Genomic DNA, 18,881 nt, shown 5'->3' with positions numbered 1-18,881 from the left:
CACGCTCGATCCGGCAGCGCAATAGGCCGCTAAAATGACGAATTTAAGTCATTCCTTCTATGACTCCAGAACAAAGTGATGTCCGCTCTAGAGCCTGCTCCCCATCTCCATCTACGCCAATGTAGACTCGCGTTTACCGACTGCCGCCGACATCCGTCCTCCATAGCCTTCACTACTCCACATTCTCATGCCACACCATCTCCAACAGAGTTTGTCACACGGAGTAGATCCACAAGATGTGACTTCTCCTATTTCTCCTCGCGGCCTCTCCTCGTTTTGCTTGGGAATGCGATATTTGAACTAATCACTACCTTCCTCTTATCCGCCCTCCTGCCCCCTCTTCTCATCACCACACCCCATCCCCAAACTCACACCAAGCACCATGCCCACCCAATGCCGCCGTCCAAACATTCTCTTCATAATGGCTGACGACCACGCCTCAAAAGCGATATCTTGCTACGGTGCCAACATAAACCACACACCGCACCTCGACCGCCTCGCGTCGGACGGAATGCGCTTCAACCACTGCTATGTGACCAACAGCATCTGCACGCCTTCCCGCGCCGCCATTCTTACAGGGACACACAACCATGTTAACGGCGTGATGACGCTGGACAGCAAGATCAATAACCGTATCCCCAATGTCGCGAAGCAGTTCCGCGCTGGCGGGTACCAAACATCTATGATTGGGAAGTGGCATCTTGGTGAAGGCGTAGACCATCAGCCCACGGGCTTTGATCATTGGAGTGTGGTTCCGGGGCAGGGAGAGTATTGGGATCCGCAGTTTATTGAGCCTGATGGAGTAAAGAGAGAAGAAGGGTACGCAACAGATATCATCACGGATAAAAGCCTGGAGTTTATGAAGAACCGTGATAAGAACCGTCCCTTCTTCCTGATGTGCCACCATAAAGCGCCGCATCGCAGCTGGGAATACCATCCCAAGTACCGAAATCTCTATACAGACCTCATCCGAGTCCCGGATACATTCACCGACGACTACAAGCACCGCGCGAAAGCTGCAAAGGTAGCCAAGATGCGTGTGGCCGAGGATCTGACCTACGCCGATCTAGGCCTCGTGCAGCCCGAGGGTCCCGCGTCAACAGTCGGAGTCAAAATGCTCGATACCTGGTCCTTCCACGACCGCAAGATCCCGGCCCCTGGGCCCGAAGATGTCACGAAACTCCGCCTGATGGATAAAGAAGACGGCACGATCTACACCTTCACCACAACCCAGGACCTCGCGGAATTCAAGTTCCAGCGCTATATGCAGCGGTACTTACGGACAATCCAGAGCATCGACGATAACGTCGGCCGCATGCTTGACTTCTTGGATGAAGAAGACCTAAGCGAGAATACTGTTGTCGTGTACACGTCCGACCAAGGCTTCTTCCTCGGCGAGCACGGCTGGTTCGACAAGCGCTTCATGTACGAGGAGAGTTTTCAGATGCCCCTGCTTATCAAATACCCCGCTGAAATCGCCCCTGGGACTATCTGCAACGATATCGTCTGCAACGTCGACTTTGCGGCGACATTCCTGGATCTCGCTAGCCTGCGGGTCCCGAGCTATATGCAGGGCGTTAGCTTTAAGTCTCTATTGCGTGGACATACACCCAGCGATTGGCAGCAGGTAGCGTACCACCGGTACTGGATGCATCGGGACGTTATTCATGAAGCGTACGCGCACTATGGGGTTAGGGATCAGCGGTATAAGCTGATATACTGGTACAACGAGGACTTTGGGCTCGAGGGGACGAGAGCTGGAGGTCAGGAACGGGAGTGGGAGCTTTTCGACTGCGAGAATGACCCGCTAGAGCTGTTTAATGTTTATTCGGACCCGGCATACAGCCAGGTTGTGAAGCGCATGACGGTGTTGATGGAGCAGAAGATGGAGGAGATTGGAGACGAGGCCGTACACACTCTTACACTTCAGAAATAGGTAGGTAGTCTCATCACATTCGCGGTATCGCTCTCATTATAGTACACTGTACATAGCCCTAGAGTTAAACACTAATCATCCGCACAAACCGACTCCCCAACTCCTCCGCCGCCATCGGATTCCCCCCAGTCAGCAGTTCGCGATGCAGCGTCGTGCAGCCCACCTTCTCGCCAACCCCCTCGACCATCTCCGCGCCCGCATTCATCAGCGCCGTCTCAACCTTCTCAACCTCGCCGCCCAGCATACTCTCCATCACCTTCTCCTCCGCATTACTCCAGCACGTAATCTTATACCCCTTGTACGCGAACTCCCCGCCTGACGCCTTGGTGGACAAGAGCGCATACGGCCCATGGCAGATCGCCGCAGTAGGCTTATTCTCTCTATGGAAGTATCCCAATATCCGACCGAGCTCTTTATCATCGCCCAGATCCGAGAGCGGCGCATGTCCGCCCGGAATAAAAACGCCCGCGAAACTCTGCACCTCTTCGTCGGAAATACTAGATAACTTCCGCGGCGTACTGAATCCATTCTCCCTCTTCATGCGCTCAAGGAGGTCATTTTCCCTCCGGCGCTCGTAGAAGTTCCCTGCGAAGGCGAGCAGGCTCTCGCTGTTCGGATCGGGTTTCGGTTCCTGGCCCTTCGGCGATGCGAATGTGATTTCGTGTCCGGCGTCTAGGAGCTTGCTGAGGGGTTTGGCGAGCTCCATTAGGAAGAAGCCGGAGGGTTGGTCGACGATTTTGGATTCGTTGGAGGGGCCGGAGGGTTTTTTGAGGGGGAAGGAGTTTGCGTCGGAGAGGACGATGAGGATTTTCTTTTGGGGCATTGTGGTGGGATTGAAGTTGATAGTGTCTTGGTTGATGATAGGTGTAGGGTTGATTGATGTGATGGATGAGCTTGGTTCAGTGTTAGTGCTGCTGGTTGGGGGTATATGTATAGAAAGGCGAGATGTGACATCATGGTGATGGCAGCCCTAGACCTGAAGATGCACAAATGATATCAGGACATATGCATTATCTCATAACAGATCATTAATCATAGCATAACATCTAGGAACGCCCGCCAATCCAAATCCCAAGGTGTACTCTACTCTACATAACCAGAAACATCATCATGACGCCCCCTCCTACACCTTCAGCCTGTGAATCAACAGCCTCACCACCCAATTCGACACCCCTGACTTGTTCTCGATCTCCACCACCCCATCGGTAATCCTCTCCATCAGATCCCTCATCTTCTTCTCCGTATACACCAGACTCCCTGCATCTCTCAGGTGCGACAAGACCGTCTCCTTCATCGGGACGTCCAGACCCCCCGCGCTACGGGACTGCTGCAGAATCCCGCGGAGCTGGACATTCTTCGGCTGCGTCCGTAGCGCGTGGATAAGCGGGTAGGAGAACTTGCACTCATCGAGATCCTCGCAGAAGCCCTTCTGCCCCGTGTACTCGTCGGAAAGGTTCTTGTAGTCGTCGCGGATTTGGAAGAATTCGCCGAGGGTGTTGCTGAGCGTTGATAGTTGGGTATCTAGACCCTTTTGCACGGGTGCAACCTGCCCCATGAGTCGGGTTAAAAGGCGGAAGAGGCCTCCCGTTTCTGTACTCGAGTCAGTATCGCTCTATTTCCCAATCTCAAGATAGGGGCGACGTACTCTGTCGAATCATAGCCAGATACTCCTCCTCATCCGGACACTCGCCATTGCGCGTCCAATAGAGATCAAAGCTCTGTCCCACGAAGAGATTCCTCATTTCCTCAATATAGATATCCATGCACTTTGGGTCCTCCAGTTCCCGCACTTTCTGCATCACGTCGATGAGCAGGTAGTTCGCCGAGTTGATGGTTTGCTCCGCGCCGAAGATCATGTGTGTGGCTGGGCGCCCGCGGCGGAGGGGCGAGTGGTCTTCGATGTCGTCGAGCCTGGACACTTGTAAGTAAAGTGGTTGTCTCGAGGTTAGAAGAGTGAACGTACATTAAAGAAGCGTTGTGTAATGTCGCCGCGATGCTCTTCAGCTGGTTCACGCGGTGGTCGGGGAGAACAAGCCAGACGTTCAGTGCGTCGATGAAGGCTTCGCGGACGCCCTTTGAGGGGAGGGAGGCGATGTATTCGGCTGGGCCGAGGAGGTGCTGGTGCCGTTAGTACGATTTCGTTCACCTCGATGAGACAAACGTACCTCGTCGCCAAGCGTAACAGACTCGGCCGGCTTCTCATGCATATCAGACGAAGACGATACAGACGAGCGGATAGAAGACCGGTCCGAACCAGACCAGAAAGTCGGAGATGCGTCGGAGAGATCTGAGTCAGAGTGCGTGCGGCTGCGACTCTCGTGATGTCCACTTGGTTTCTTTTCTGGAAGGGTAGAGGTAATGATGTCCTGGTCTAGCAGCTTCGCCGCATCCTCAATCAGCTGCGGATGGTACCGCGGGCACCTCAAGCTCCACGCGACATTGCCCGGAATCTGATACCCCTCGGCCTTGAGGTACTCGACAACATGGGGCATATCCGTGCCATGGGTCTTCTCGAACTCCTCAATATTGCGCAGGTACTGCTGCTCATAGCCATTCGTAACCTCACGCACGCGCTCCTTTGCCTCCTCAACATCCAGTCCCTCCCATTGCATGAACAGCCAAACCGCGTTTGTCATGGTCTCTTTATCGGTCTCGGCCTGGAACTCCTCCCACTCGATATCGAACGAGAAGTAATCATTGGCCAGTCCAAGGGCCGCATAGCACGGCTTGACAAGCGGCTCGATCATTTTCTGCTCCTCTTTACCCAACAGAATGCCCATACCAAACCGCATGAGCATATCGACAAACGGAGCACCGGTATCAATGATTCGGTAGTCGACGTATTCTTCCAAATTGTCAAAGACGCGCTTCTTGTCCTGCTTCGCGGTCGTACTGATCATTGTCTTCCAGGAGTCGATGACGACTTCGGCGCAGGGAGCGTCAATCGACAAAAGCTCGAGGAGCATCTTGGATTGAATTTGTTTCGTGCCGAGGACTGAGCGGACGGTGCGGTACTCTGTCTCGTCAAGGGCGATGTTGTCCGTATCCATGTTTAGCTATCATATACAGAATCAGCCATTTGGACCAAGAACAGAGGAGAAGAAGTTTACCGTTGACCTCGCGGCAGACTCAACGACATTATCGTACAGAAATGCGTCTGGCATGCTCAGCAACAACACCTACCATAGAGCTTGAAGAAATGTGAACATGACATACACTCGAAAATATAACACAAAATCGCCAGCCGTTCCGGCCGGCAGAACGGTAGCACCACGGATCCAAAGTGTCCTTCCCAGGGGTTACAAGAGCCCCAGCGCTCGATCGGGCCGATGGTGTTCTCCCAGTCAGCGCGCAAGCGCAGCGAGCCTTCATTGGCCTTGTGCTCGTGGCGATGGCGACGCAGCTCATAGTTATGGCAGAAGCCGGCCATGTCTGGCGTCGACCTCGGGACAACGAACGACGTTGTGTCTGGGTCTTTGAGGTATGTCTGTTGCGCCATTGTGTAGTAGGATAGTTCAGGCTTGATCGAGATTGTTCGTCTTCCATGAGGGTTCTCCATCGTACGCGCTTAAGTACATCTCGCTGGAGGATCTACGATCGTCAACCCGGACGGAACGAACACCTCATCTCATTACCTCACACTCCATCTCGTCTTGGGCGTTCTTGACCAATGGAGACCCCACGGCAGGGCTGGACGCGATAAAGTTGATTGCGAAATCTTGGATCTCAGGGCGTGAACTATGGTTTGCATCGATATGACGTTGAAACTGGGGCTCCACAGTTCTCCATAGTTGAGCAGCACGTTCCTATCACGAGTTGTCTGCGGGCGATCATTTGCAGTTGAGGTACTTAGTTGATGTCATCCAGGATGGGCGAGCAGGATTCGAGACTGACCATCGCCAGTTGAGTTCGCACCGACAGAGTCCATAGCGAGGTGTAGTGTTTGTATATTATGGAGGGAACGGGACTCCGAGGATTCAGGATGACGGGCCTTGATCGGCGACTAGGGATCCTACGGAGTAGATTACCTGGCCAAGGCCATGTTTCCAAATCTTCAGGCAGGCGCAGAATGCAGAATGCAGGTGCATCACAATCCAGTGCACGGGCACACCAATGACCTGTCGCAGCACTGTGGGAGCGAAAAAGCAACACTGTCGCACAACGTCATCCAGTCGCTGTCGGTCGGACTTACAACATGCCCAACTTTCCCCTTTTCTTCGAGTCGACACCTGTCCTGTGCTTACTCTTGTTCTGGTTCTCTATAACGCCAGCCTACGGACTCGCTGGATCGCAGACAATCCGACTCTACCTCGTCGAGTTACTGAGCAGAGACTCACGCGCAATGACAGTTCCCAATGGAGATGAGGCATCGGGTGCCTCGACGTTTTCCAAGCTGTGCGCCGATGCAGGCCTCCTAAAGCGCCCGGAGGGATTGAAAGACGGAGACGCAGTGGATGGCTTTACAGACGAGGCCACACTCTTGTGAGTATGCTGAAGCAATGAGGAAACCTCCACAGCTAATAGACTCGTCAGACGCTTTCTACAGGCGAACGATATGGACTCCACGAAAGCCCTCGAGCAGTTGAAGCAGGCGACCGACTTCCGCGCCAAAAACGACGCGTTCCGTATATACGACCGGATCAGTGTGCCTGATTACGAGGACACGCGTGCGTTGGTATGTCGACTCGCCATCAAACCATACTGTCATAACTGATTGGGACGAACAGTATCCTCATTGGACAGGCCGCTGCGATCGGGAAGGACGGCCGATTCTCATGATGGACGTCTCCGCGTTGGGGAAGGAGGGAATGGGCGAATGGCGCAAGACGAAGCAAATACCCCAAGCGACACTATCCGGACCAGACGCGGACCCTGAGATATCCCCCAACATGCCACAGCGTGCACTGGCGCATTTCGACTATTTTACGCGGTTTGTCCTGCCGCTGTGTTCGGCTGTACAGGGGAAGCCCGTCACGAGTTGCGCGTATGTCGTGGACGCTGGGCCGCTTTACATGAAACAAGCGTGGGAGCTGCGCGAGTTCGCAAACGATATCAGCTGGATCCTGGCGACATGCTTCCCGGAGACCATCTATCGCATTTATGTAAGTCGAGTCGCCGGCATATTCCTAACGTCAGTTGCTGATAGATAGTGATGGCAGTGCTGCAACGTCCCGGGCTTCCTCGCCCGATGCTGGGCGTTCTTAAAGTCGTTCGTCAACCCGGTCACTGCATCCAAGATCCAGTTCTTGACGAAGGACAACGCATACGATACATTGAGGGAGACTATTGAACACGACAATATTCCCACTAGTATCGGTGGCGGATTTCAATTCGAGACGGGCATGCTGCCTGACCTTGACGACCAGATCCGTCGGGCGCTGGAGTGGTCTGGGTCGCATGTTGATCTTCCTCCTGGGCCCATCAAATGGATCCAGACTGCGGGTGGCGATAGGAAAGCTATTGCCACTGGGACCGATGCAGAGCAGAGGGCGGTTGAGGTCGCGACGTTGCGAGCTCCGTCGAGCGAGAAATACCCTGAAGACCGAATTGTTGAAGAATAAATTTGTTAGAGCTTTGAATGGCCTACAGACCACTGCGAACTATCATCCTTCATGCAGGCTTTATCTCTTGGTTGGGACGCTAGTTGGTGATCGAGATCGGGGCGTGGAGTCGGCACTTGTAGATGAGAAGCATTCACTCACAGCACCTATAATTGCATATATTTCTCAGAATTATCGTGTAGTGCCCTGCTAGTGTCCCTGACTCGCTCTGGGCCACGCTCCCCAGGATCCAAGGGGCATCTTCGTGAACCGTCGGGGCTTGTCCGGGGACAGTGGAGCATGCGGGGAGAGAGCATTGAGATCGACGAATCTTCCCCTCCGGCAGCAAAATTCGGTAGTTTCCCTCTGTCCCTGGCAGTGTCCCAAGCTCTTCCGTTCACGCGGGGTCGCGGGGTGCAGCGCTCGTTTCTGGTTCATCCGGAGGCCCGGTGCGAGCTCAGGACGCTCCGTGGTACCTGGCACCAATTCGGCACTGTCCCTTGGATTGTCGGTACTTTGGGCTTCCCAATCCAGCGGTGTCGGGTTGAACGACCGGGGTTGAGCTGGGGTAGCTTGGGTTATTTAAACTTGGTGATGTTCCTGTCGGTTGTTGTTCACATTTCAAGCTTCAATTTCAACATCGAGATACCCAGATACCCTTCAAACTTCTCCTTTCCTACCAACCTATTTTTCTTTCACAATGGCTGTCAAGACCCAGGCTCTCGTCTCAAGGGAGGTGAATGTCGCCCCCAAGCTCGAGGAGATCACCCTCGACAACATCCGCGCCGACGAGGTGCTCGTTGAGATTCATGCGACCGGTATCTGCCACACAGACTTCTCGTGCATGAACGGGACACTACCAGCCGCATTCCCCAGTGTGCTCGGACACGAAGGTACTCTCTTCATTCCTGTTGCAAACCCAAATCTAATTTGTGAAATCGTAGGTGCCGGTGTCGTGATCGAAGTCGGCGAGAAAGTCAAGCACGTCAGCAAGAACGACAAAGTCCTGCTCAGTTTCGACCACTGTGGCGCCTGCTACCAGTGCGACGAAGGCCACCCAGCCTACTGCTCCGAGTGGGTTCCCCGCAACTTCGGTCAGAAGCGAATGGATGGAAGCTTGACACTGGCCGATGCCAGCGGCGCAAAACTGCACGGAAACTTCTTCGGCCAGAGCTCTTTCGCCCGACACACGATCGTCAGCAGCGCTTCGGTCGTCAAGGTTCCCGCAGAGACAAGGCTGGACCTTTTCTCGCCGCTCGGATGCGGTATCCAGACTGGTGCTGGTGCCATCCTGAACACGCTGGACGTACAACCAGGCAAGTCCGTTGCCGTCTTTGGTGTCGGCTCAGTCGGCATGAGCGCCATCATGGCCGCTAAGCTGCGGAACGCAAAGACCATCATTGCCATCGATCTGCAGCCCCAGCGCCTGGAGCTAGCGAAGAAGTTGGGCGCTACGCATACAGTTATCGGTTCAGACAGCGACGTCGTCGCGCAGATCCAGAAGATCTCTGGGTCCAACGGTGTCGACTACTCGGTTGACTGTGCTGGTATTCCCCAGGTCGTTGAGAAGGCGCTGGACTGCCTTGGAACCCGCGGCAAGGGCGCCACTGTCGGCGCTCCCACTCCTGGTGTGCGTGCCGGAGTCGACGTCTTCTCTCATCTCGTTATGGGCCGTCAATATCTCGGGTGCTGCGAGGGTGACAGCGACACACAGAAGGTATGCAGCCTGATTACAGTGTCAGCGGCGTAAAACTAACAGTTATAGTTCCTGCCCTACCTGATCGAGCAACACGCGAAGGGTCAGTTCCCTCTGGAGGAAATGGTCACGTACTACCCCGTGAACGAATATGAGAGGGCGTTCAAGGAGGTCAAGGAAGGAAAGGCCCTCAAGGGAGTCCTTGTGTGGAACTAAGCCATTTCATTCTCGAGCGTATTAATGTAATGTATTAATGAAAATGATAATCATGAGTGTCGATCGCGAAAGCCCAGGAAAGAGAGTAGATCAGGAGGTTGGCGAGTACTTATGGTAGCCGATCAAGGACCCTGCGAGAAGGCTTGCCCATGGGGAATCGGAGGACGGCTCTCCATCCTGTGCAGCTGGTCGATCGTTGACCAATTTCATCCAGGCGTTGAAGTACCTCGTGTCGATAGCAATGCCATCGGCAATTCATCAGGTTAATGGGTCGATGATGAGATGGGTGGAAGAAAGGCGGGGGAGTTGGTACGTTGAGGATTTCGAAATCCGCCGGCGCCCGAAGCGAGCAATCGCTCCTTCCTGAGCCCGACAGTACCGTAGAGCAGTCCAGCTTTACCTGCCTATGTCCAAGGCCTTGTGCAAGGGGCAAGATGCTCCAAGAAATACCAACACTATTTAGAAATAAACACTTCAAGGGCTACTATCTCAGCAGTTTAATCTTGAACAAAAATATGCATGCATAAATTTACCAGAGAACAAACACAGAAAAGCCCCGGCCAGCATCTCAGCATACAATTTAAGATGCCAAACTCATATAGCTCTAATATAGTTTGGAGTAGCACCCACAGGTCCGGATACATCGATCATCTCATCCAGACTGGATATGGAACATGAGCAGCAGCTTCATGAACGCTTCGAGTGGTCTATTAGGTGGTCGGGTCTATGTTTGCATCCCCGAAAACTACCATAACTACTTCTCTTTGACAGAGCGGCTCCCATCGCAGACCTGAAGTTATAAATTGCTTTAAACGGACGGGAAGATGAAAAGACTTGAGTTGATTGCATGATGTGGTAGTTAAACCGCCTAGGCCTGCGAAATTGCAAAAGAGACAGAGACACAGCTAGCCAGACTTGTTAGGTCACCTTGATGAGTCGAGAGAGTCGAGCCATCTCATGCTTTGACAAAGGAAATACAAATGAAATCGGACTGGTTAGGTATCCATGGATGTTGAATAGCCTTAAAAAGTGGAAGAGGGAAAGAGAACAGGAAACAGAGACAAACGCTCGAGACGACATGTTGGAGTTGGATCATCGCAGCCACGAGGCATGTAGATACCACGGGCAGTATGGATGGAGCGTCATACATGGAGTAGAGTACCTTGCTCTCATCAGCACAGCACCCCTAAAACCAAGGACAAAGACGCTGACCAGGCACCCGATCAATAGTAATCCACCACCTCCTTTCCAGGCGGCACACCGGTAGGAGGCTTGTAATCGAGACAGTGATCGTCCCTAATGATCGCAATGCGGATCTTCTTGTCGGGGGAAGCGATAGTGCCGCCAACGAGGTGATCCTTAGTTTCGCATTTCTCGAAAATCTGGTTTCCGCCGGCGATGTAGTCATCGCGCAGGACTGTCATTTCGATGTCGTCGTTCTGGAGGGACGGGCTTGTTAGTCACTGCTGCAACGTGACCACCTCAGGATGTTGTTGTAGTGCATGCATGGAGGAGAGGGAGAGAGAGAGAGAGGACGTACATCATTACACACCCAGACACCGGTATTCGGGTTGCCGTAGATATCCTCTTGGCAGAACGGGCGCACGCATGACGCCGCGGGAACCGTGATGTCAGTGTCCCTATCCAGGAAGAAGTTGAAGTACGACTTGGCATCCACCCCGTTCGCTCCGTATTCTTTGGGGTAGCAGCCAACGATGGACTGGGTTTGTCAGTTCTTTACTGTAAAGCTTTGGGAGGGGTGAGGAGTTGAAGAGAACGTACGTCAGCCGTGACGGTGCAAACGAGGATAGCCAGGATAGTCATGACCAGAGCCTGGAGGCGGAACATGTTGGCAATGCTGGCAATGCTGGCGAACATGCTGGCGAACGGAATTGTTGTCGGAGTGGGTTTGATAAGGTATTTTCGAGGCGAGGTAGGTGGAAGTTCGCTGAAGGCTTGAGGAGATTGGTTGCAGAGGAAATCAGGGTCGAAAAGACGTGGGATCCAAGGGTTATTTATATTTGCTAGATGGGAGTCCGGGAGCCATTCTGTCTGCCGGTTTGAGTGAAGTAGGCATTCACTGCTTGAGGGACATTCTCAGCCAGTCATAGCCACCCTGCAGATTTAGTGCACTACTCCACTGACATAGTGAATGATGTTGAACTCACCCTCGACGTTTTCCTTTCTCTGTGTGGCCTGTCCTGGGATATGCTCATGCGTCCCTATTCACTTTGAGCAGGAATCTTGATCACAGAAATCCAAGTATCCACACTTTAGATCTCTCCACAATAAAGTCTGACTGTCCTGCACATGCCCTGTACTCTGTACGTCTCACAATCTGATGCCACCGTCGCTGGGAGCTTGGCCAGCTGCCTAGGTAGATCAACCTCCAAGCAAGGAAGGCGGGGAGTGTTAGGGCATCAGGGAGTTTGAAAGCCGAGGCACCCGAGCAATTTTGAGCTTGTATGCGTACACGTATGTGGTAAATATTATATATATCTATATGCAGTAAACAAGCCCAAAGCGCCCTAGATCAATCTATATACACCAACATTAAATCACGTGTAGCGCTCAAGCAAGTGCTCCGACTCCTCGAAGCCATCGTCACCCTTGGTCTGGCGACTGTTGCGGTGTCGGAAGCCGGTTGTCGGCACGGGCTTCTCCAGGCGGGTTACCCAGAGAAACAGGTCCTCCAGTGGCAGCAGGATCAGCCAGATGCGGTTGATGAGGAAGCAGATGATGACGGAGAACATGGCGACCGTTGCGTCGAACCAGTAGTGGTTGGCTGTCGCGACAATCACCGAGAGGACTAGGAGAGGGTAGAGGATGCCGAGGAGGACGAAGATCACGGTCGTGACCATGGAGCGCAGGGTCCGTCGTCCGCCGTTAAATGCAGACCAGAAGTTGGAGTGGTAGATGAATGTCGCGCCAATGCAGAAGGCGTATGTGAAGTGCAAACTCGGCATCGCCGCCAGCTGGTTGACCATCTTTCCTCCGACCCACACACTTTCTGCGTTTTCCTGGCGCACGGTATCGTGGAAGTTGAAGGACTCGGGGAGCAGGCGGGGAGGCATGCAGGGGAAGAAACAGAAGACGATGAAGGCGACGAAATTTCCGAGGGTCATCGTGCGGCGGGCGATCGCGAATCGCTCGTGGTCGGGGGCGGCCCAGTACCACCATGAAAGGAAACTATACAGTCAGACTCTTCTGCCCAAATGCTCAACGACGGCGTACTTACGCAACTGTTCCCGGGATGTGAACAAGCGAGTAGATGCGATTAAAGAATGTCATCCACCCGGGGTGGCCAGTAAGGAAGAACGATTGAAAGTCGGACTCCTCGATCGGAAAGAAGATGCTGAAAATCGAGCGGTGCTCCAGGTCGAGAATTGCAATCCCATGGTCCTGAGCAAGCTGCACAACGTCGGTCCCAGCCGGAGATAGAGCGTGCGAAATGGCCTTGGTGCAAGAGTAGAAGGCGTAGTTGAGGACCCAGTAAAACATCTCCACCAAGAACGGGAATTTCTGTACGAGCCGGCTGTGGATGTGACGGGCGAAACGAGCCGAGTTTGGCGTCCTGATCACGAACCAGCCGTATACGCGTCGCTTCGACTCGTGGGGGTCCTTGCGGCCATTCTCGTCTTGTAGGGGGGCGGCGCTCGACTCGACGTCGGATTTGAGAAACTCTCGCTCGGCGACGGGGTCACGGTTTTTATCGAGGATGTTGAAGTGCTTGTATCGGTTGACGTAGAGGGAGGTAAGCATAATGCTAACGACGACCTAGACAGCATTGTTAAACCTTGCGGCGTAAACACGGTGAGACAGAACATACGATCGGCTCGAGCCATGAGTGGGAAGCAAACTGGGGCTTTCCCAAGTCGATCTTTTCGGTACCGTTCGTCGCCATTGCTGCGTTTCGGACGGTCAAGATGGAGGGCACGTTCAGGTCATGGACGGAGGGAATTAAGGTCCGGGGTCGAACAGCGAAAAACAGCACGCGAGCGATTAAGCGGCCGAAGGAGAGACGAGAAAGGGCGATCGATTGCGAAAGGGAGAGAGGTCCCTTGGCAGTATTAGGATTAAAAAGAGGGCAAAGAGAGCGCCCCGAAAAGAATGAGCGTGGGATGAAAAAGGGGAGAGCAGAATCTGGGAAGATGAAGGCTGAGTCCTGACAGGGAGTTGGAGGTGGAGCCGCTGGAAATCCGATCCGGCCAGGGTGCGTGCTCAGCCTTGTTGGATACGATGTGCAGCTCTAACCAGGATTTATCTTCGGCAGTGACTCAGAATGCTCAAGATGCGGTCTTTGAATCTAATAATACGGCTACAATTCCCACTGCCGCCCCTGTTTACTGAGTTTACTCTTCCCAGTGTTTTGACTTTCTCTTGAACTGGAAAGAGATCAGGAGACTGCGATCCACATGACTAAGCGGGGGATCTCGTATCCGTATCCCGTACCAGCCTCACGCACGGATATTCGTATACTGCCGATAAATTTAGCGTTGTTCAAAATGCCAAGGCCACCATTTGTAAGTAATTAATTTATTTAACATTATATAATATATTTTATATATTTTAAAATAAACACCTTCTCAAGCAATATTTACCGCGTGCACCGTGTAATAATAAAATAATAAAGTAAAAAAGTATAAAAGTTATGCAGGTATATTATATTATATAGTATATTATATAAAAATTAATATACTATATAATAAATTAAGTTTTACAAAGTAAAATAATAAAAATTACTAAATTATAGCGGGCGGTAAGTTAGGCATTAGCTAATTAAAAAAAAGTATTTATAGTAATTTAGTAAAATTTAAACTTAAATAAATTTACTAAAAAAGTTTTAAAGTTAACTACCACTATATTTAAATATATATTTTATTATTAAATATTAATTATTTACTAAAATAGTAAATAACTCCAGAACTTTATAAATTTAAATATTAAAAAAACTTATATAAAGTAACTTAATCCCGCGCTTTTAATATTTTTACTTTATTTTAATTTTTATTACGAATTTATGGCGTAAAATACTTGTAAAATTAGGAGTATAATTATAAAAAAAGTAATATATAAAATTCTTGGCCTAATTCTTGCTTCGCGTAAAGCTAAACTTTATATAATAACTTTTATATAAACTTAAGCCCATGGAAATTTAGCACACTAAAAAAAGGGTATTTGCCACTACTAAAAGTAAAGTTATTTAAAACTTTTTTCTTAATAGTTTTATTTATAAAAATATTAATTTTTTTAGTTATTTAGCCTTTTATAAACCTTTCTGCTTGGCAAAATTACTTTTTTACTATTAATTTTACTAAGGTTAAATTTATAAGGGCTAAATTTAACATGCTTTAGCCCTGGGTTAATAATATTTATTCCTAAAACTAAGACTATATAAAAAAAAATGGTAGTATTACTATACACTACAGGTATTACCTTTATAATAAAAAGGCGTGAAAGCTAGTATTTAAAAAAAAGGACTATAAGCGCAAAAAATTAAGCTAAAAACCTATTTATTACCCTTGCTAAATATATATTAAGAAATATAGCAGCCTTGTTTATATTTGCTAGTTATTTAAAAAAAGGCTATAATTATTTGCTTAATATTATTTATAAGCTAAATTTAGCTATATAAGCCATTGCAGGTAAAAAAATAGCTAAAGTATATTTTATAATAAATTACAGCAGTGTTTTAAAAAACCTTAATAACTTTTAAATAGGTAATCTTATTAATTTAAAGACTATTAAAGGCGGAGATATAAATCTTTATAATATTTATAACACCCGGGCAAGGGTAATTACTATTCTTCTTAATTTTAATAAAACAGGCGCTAATTTTAGCTACAAGAACCAGATTTTAAAGCTTATAAACTTCCTAAAAAACCAAAAATATTATTAGAAGCGCCTCCTAACTACTAAAAATTACAGTATTATTATATTTACTAAGTAATAGGGCCTAAACGCGCTAATAAAATAAGGCTTTATTTTTTTAATAAATTTAACCTATAAAATAAACAAACTAAACTATTTTTTAATAATACTAATAGTTTAAAACGCGTGGAAAGTGTATATTCCTATTACCTTTATTTTTTATAGTAATTAAAATGCGGATATTATAGCTAAAAAAATTTAATAGCTTAGGAAGTGGTATAAGAAATAGAAACCTAGCTATATTATTACTAATAACTTTATAACTAAGTAAAAGGCTATTTTACTCGCGTTTTTTAATATTAAAAAAAAGTTAAGTATTTTTTTTATATAGTACACTCCGCTCGAACTCTCTGGCGTTGTTTTAGTAAGAATTTTTTTAAAAAATAGCTAAAAATTTATTTAATAGTTATTTCCTTTTTTTAGGTAAGAAAAAATACACAAAGGTTTTTAAAAACCTTAAAGCTATTATTTACCTTTAAAAAATAAAAGCTAGATATTAAAAATTAATTAAAAAGGTTATTAAGGCCTTAAACAGCAATAATATATAAATTACTTATATTAAAAATAAGTAAAAAAAAAATAAGAATAAATAGGTAATAGCATACAGGTAACATAGTATATTTTTTATATAATTATAAAATATAAATATGTTAAAAAGCTTTTACTAGGTTTTAAAAAAAAATTTAAAGATTTTAATAAAGAGCTGGTTAATTAAGAAAATTATGGATTAAGTTTTTAAGGTAATAAGGTAATACTAAAGGCGCTTAGGAATAAAAAAAAGAAACTTTTATAATTAAAATATTATTAACTTTTATAACAAGCTAGAGTTAAGGTAATTCCCCTTTTTTATATAAAAACTTTTTTACAGCAAGATGGAACGTGATAAGAAATACCTTAAATACCTTTTTTAAAGCGCTAACGGCGAGCTATTTTATTAGTATTTTTTTTTAAAAATAGGAGCTTTTTTACTATTATTTTTTTACTATAAATAAGGCGTATAGTAATGTTTTAACCAAGGAATTATAGGCTTAATTTTACAAGAATTAAAAATATAAAGGCTTTAAAATTTATAAAAATAATAATAACAGGATGGCTAAAAAGAAAGCTTTTTAAAAAGTTTAAGGTATTAATAAAAATATTTAACCTTATTATAAATAAAAGCTTTAACTTTAAGAAATTTTAAAAAAAATATAATAAAAATACTATATATTAAAAAATAAGATTAAGCTATAGCTAGCCGCGGAGTATTAAAAAGGTATTTAGGCCTAAATAGCCTTATTAACTAAGGCTACTAGCTTATTAAGGCTTAAAAATACTAAAGATCTTAAAAATTATTTCTTAAATAATTTATAATAATGCTTAAATAACCCCTAGTTTAACACGCCGCCCTTAATTAACCTAACCAAAGAACACCTAGAAAAAAGCGGAAAAATTTAAATAGCTTTATAAAATTAAACCTTAATTTAACACTATTTTACTAAAAAAACCCCCCTAAAAGCGCTTTAAAATAACTTTAAAAATAAATTTTTTATTTTTACTATGTGTTAAGGTATGGGTATATTAATTTATATAAAATTTTTTATATAAATTAATATACCCGTACCCGCGGGCGCCTGGTTAACTTACTTTAAATTTAATACTAAACTATAGTTAAAAACACTTTAAAAGCGCTTTAAAATAACTTTAAGAATAAATTTTTAAAAATATATATTATTAAGTTTGCTAAGGTGTACTAGTACATTAATTTATATAAAATTTTTTATATAAATTAATATACTAGCACCCGCGGGCGCCTTGTTAAACTTTTTATAAATTTAATACTAAGTTATAATTAAAAAACATGTTTATTACGCCTTAAAATAACTTTAAAATAAGTTCTTAAAGGTCTTTTTTATTAAGCCATGCGTTAAGGTACGGGTACATTAATTTATATAAAAGACCTTATATAAATTAATATACCCGTATCTTAATATAAAACTTAGTAATTTTAAAGCAAGTACGCCCGGAAGGCCAGTGTTTAGTTTTATATATTATTTACCATATAAACTAAAATAGCTTAATTACACGGGCACGTGCGCCCGCAAAAATTGTTTTGACGCTAAATTTATCGGCAGTATACGAACACCCCTCACGCACAGCCACTCGTCGCTCGTCGCCACTTGGCAGTTGGACAGTTTCTAGCTGCCACCACTTTGAAGGCAGATCTCAAACTTCCTTCTCAGTACGGAGTATAAAACCGTAAAGGCCCTTGAGAGATTCAAAGTTTGCTCCGTCCTCGTTCCATGGTCGACGACAAAAGTTCGCTGTGACGGTCACGTGCCGTAAGCATCTTTGTCGGCGAAACGCCGGCAATTCCAGCGCCAGAAGTCTCCTCACGACGATACCATGGATCGAGACGTAGCAATCCATGTTTGTCTGGTAACCTCTTAACTTGGGCGTTGTGGCTGAAGTTTATCGAAAGACTTGTCTTAACTGCGGACTCAACCGGTTCTTAATTCCACCGTCGAGCGACACTATATATATTTGGGTCTACAGCATACAAAAATGTTGACATGACTTCACAAATCCGCCCGAAGCAAACCATCTCTCGTCCTGAATCTAAAGATCAGGACGAATCGCCTCCGCCTCCAGCGTAGGACGCCCAGGCCCCCTCAACGTAACCGTCCGCGTCGGAATCTCATCGAGCGCCAGCGCCAGCGCCACAGGCGTGACCGCAGCCTCCACAATCCTCTGGCTAAGACTCGTAAACGCCGCTCGTCCTTCAGCAGGATACGAAGCGGTAACGGTGATTCTCGAGCTCGTGGGACGCGCCGACTCAAGCAGTTCCCACGACGTCACGGTCACTGCCTCCCCAGCACCAGCACCATCGCTGTCATCCTCGGTTTCGTTCACGATGTGAACCTCCTCGTACCATATTACCGTCTGCTCGAAGCAGACGTCCCCGCTTATCTGGAAGCAGGATAGGCCCTGTGGACAGCACCGCACGGAGCCGGAGTGGATGTAGCAGTAGTCGCCTGGGAGGCAGTGCTGATCTGCGGAGCAGCAGTCTTGGGTGGAGGGGATGCAGGTGTGGCGGCAGGGTTTTTGGTCGGATGGGCAGACGGGGGAGGGTTCGGATGAGGTTGAGAGGGTGTTGGGTGTGTCTAGGTGGCTGTTAGTGTGCTCTTGATGAAGCGTGCGCAAACGTACCACGTGTTGGCACAGGGACATGATGATTGTATGAGACCGTTTTCGTGAGCAGGACGCGCGAGCCATGCGACGGATACAGACCCCGGCCTGAATCATCGAGGACATCCTGCTCTGTAGCAAACGATATGGAGGAAAGAGAGAGGAGGTAGAGAAGCGTCCTGTGAAGTGAGATGGTTGTTCGGGATGACATGTCGGGCAAGCACACTGATTGACTGGAGTTGAGTATGAAACGAAGACCAACCAACGCGAACCTTGGAAGCAGACCGAAAGAACATATATACCCACCTACCCTCCATCTCAGAGAACCAGATGCCCCAGCAGCCACTATAAATGGAAGCAAGCGCTCTGTTCCGCTTCGAGTATACAGGCGCTT

General features: G+C 47.6%; 8 protein-coding genes across 8 annotated transcripts; 3 read left to right on the top strand and 5 right to left on the bottom strand.

Moving 5' to 3' along the window:
• Positions 1 to 421: 421 nt before the first annotated feature.
• Positions 422 to 1,936, top strand: DSM5745_03891 (sulfatase family protein; the record flags this gene model as incomplete). The annotated part of the gene is made up of 1 exon (XM_026745907.1): positions 422 to 1,936. One exon carries the CDS (start codon positions 422 to 424, stop codon positions 1,934 to 1,936), a length of 1,515 nt encoding a protein of 504 aa, XP_026604903.1.
• Positions 1,937 to 2,000: 64 nt separating this feature from the next.
• DSM5745_03890 (type 1 glutamine amidotransferase domain-containing protein) lies at positions 2,001 to 2,759 on the bottom strand (the record flags this gene model as incomplete). The annotated part of the gene is made up of 1 exon (XM_026745906.1): positions 2,001 to 2,759. One exon carries the CDS (start codon positions 2,757 to 2,759, stop codon positions 2,001 to 2,003), a length of 759 nt encoding a protein of 252 aa, XP_026604902.1.
• A 300-nt stretch (positions 2,760 to 3,059) lies between these two features.
• DSM5745_03889 (bifunctional terpene synthase/polyprenyl synthetase family protein) lies at positions 3,060 to 5,435 on the bottom strand (the record flags this gene model as incomplete). Its single annotated transcript, XM_026745905.1, has 6 exons — positions 3,060 to 3,526; positions 3,582 to 3,847; positions 3,900 to 4,054; positions 4,102 to 4,992; positions 5,047 to 5,093; positions 5,153 to 5,435. 6 exons carry the CDS (start codon positions 5,433 to 5,435, stop codon positions 3,060 to 3,062), a joined length of 2,109 nt encoding a protein of 702 aa, XP_026604901.1.
• A 696-nt stretch (positions 5,436 to 6,131) lies between these two features.
• Positions 6,132 to 7,497, top strand: DSM5745_03888 (SEC14 family lipid-binding protein; the record flags this gene model as incomplete). The annotated part of the gene is made up of 4 exons (XM_026745904.1): positions 6,132 to 6,418; positions 6,470 to 6,611; positions 6,664 to 7,038; positions 7,096 to 7,497. The coding sequence occupies 4 exons, from the start codon at positions 6,132 to 6,134 to the stop codon at positions 7,495 to 7,497; spliced, it is 1,206 nt and encodes a 401-aa protein (XP_026604900.1).
• Positions 7,498 to 8,176: 679 nt separating this feature from the next.
• DSM5745_03887 (NAD(P)-dependent alcohol dehydrogenase) lies at positions 8,177 to 9,388 on the top strand (the record flags this gene model as incomplete). The annotated part of the gene is made up of 2 exons (XM_026745903.1): positions 8,177 to 9,193; positions 9,242 to 9,388. The coding sequence occupies 2 exons, from the start codon at positions 8,177 to 8,179 to the stop codon at positions 9,386 to 9,388; spliced, it is 1,164 nt and encodes a 387-aa protein (XP_026604899.1).
• Positions 9,389 to 10,611: 1,223 nt separating this feature from the next.
• Positions 10,612 to 11,266, bottom strand: DSM5745_03886 (uncharacterized protein; the record flags this gene model as incomplete). The annotated part of the gene is made up of 3 exons (XM_026745902.1): positions 10,612 to 10,827; positions 10,929 to 11,108; positions 11,171 to 11,266. The coding sequence occupies 3 exons, from the start codon at positions 11,264 to 11,266 to the stop codon at positions 10,612 to 10,614; spliced, it is 492 nt and encodes a 163-aa protein (XP_026604898.1).
• Positions 11,267 to 11,946: 680 nt separating this feature from the next.
• DSM5745_03885 (phosphatase PAP2 family protein) lies at positions 11,947 to 13,292 on the bottom strand (the record flags this gene model as incomplete). Its single annotated transcript, XM_026745901.1, has 3 exons — positions 11,947 to 12,577; positions 12,627 to 13,165; positions 13,218 to 13,292. 3 exons carry the CDS (start codon positions 13,290 to 13,292, stop codon positions 11,947 to 11,949), a joined length of 1,245 nt encoding a protein of 414 aa, XP_026604897.1.
• Positions 13,293 to 17,917: 4,625 nt separating this feature from the next.
• DSM5745_03884 (uncharacterized protein) lies at positions 17,918 to 18,698 on the bottom strand (the record flags this gene model as incomplete). Its single annotated transcript, XM_026745900.1, has 2 exons — positions 17,918 to 18,462; positions 18,509 to 18,698. The coding sequence occupies 2 exons, from the start codon at positions 18,696 to 18,698 to the stop codon at positions 17,918 to 17,920; spliced, it is 735 nt and encodes a 244-aa protein (XP_026604896.1).
• Positions 18,699 to 18,881: the final 183 nt, after the last annotated feature.

This window comes from Aspergillus mulundensis (assembly GCF_003369625.1).
Source record: "Aspergillus mulundensis strain DSM 5745 chromosome Unknown scaffold_3, whole genome shotgun sequence".
Classification (NCBI taxonomy): domain Eukaryota; kingdom Fungi; phylum Ascomycota; class Eurotiomycetes; order Eurotiales; family Aspergillaceae; genus Aspergillus; species Aspergillus mulundensis.
Note: the sequence above shows the minus strand (reverse complement) of the source record. Positions and strands in the feature narration are given on the sequence as shown.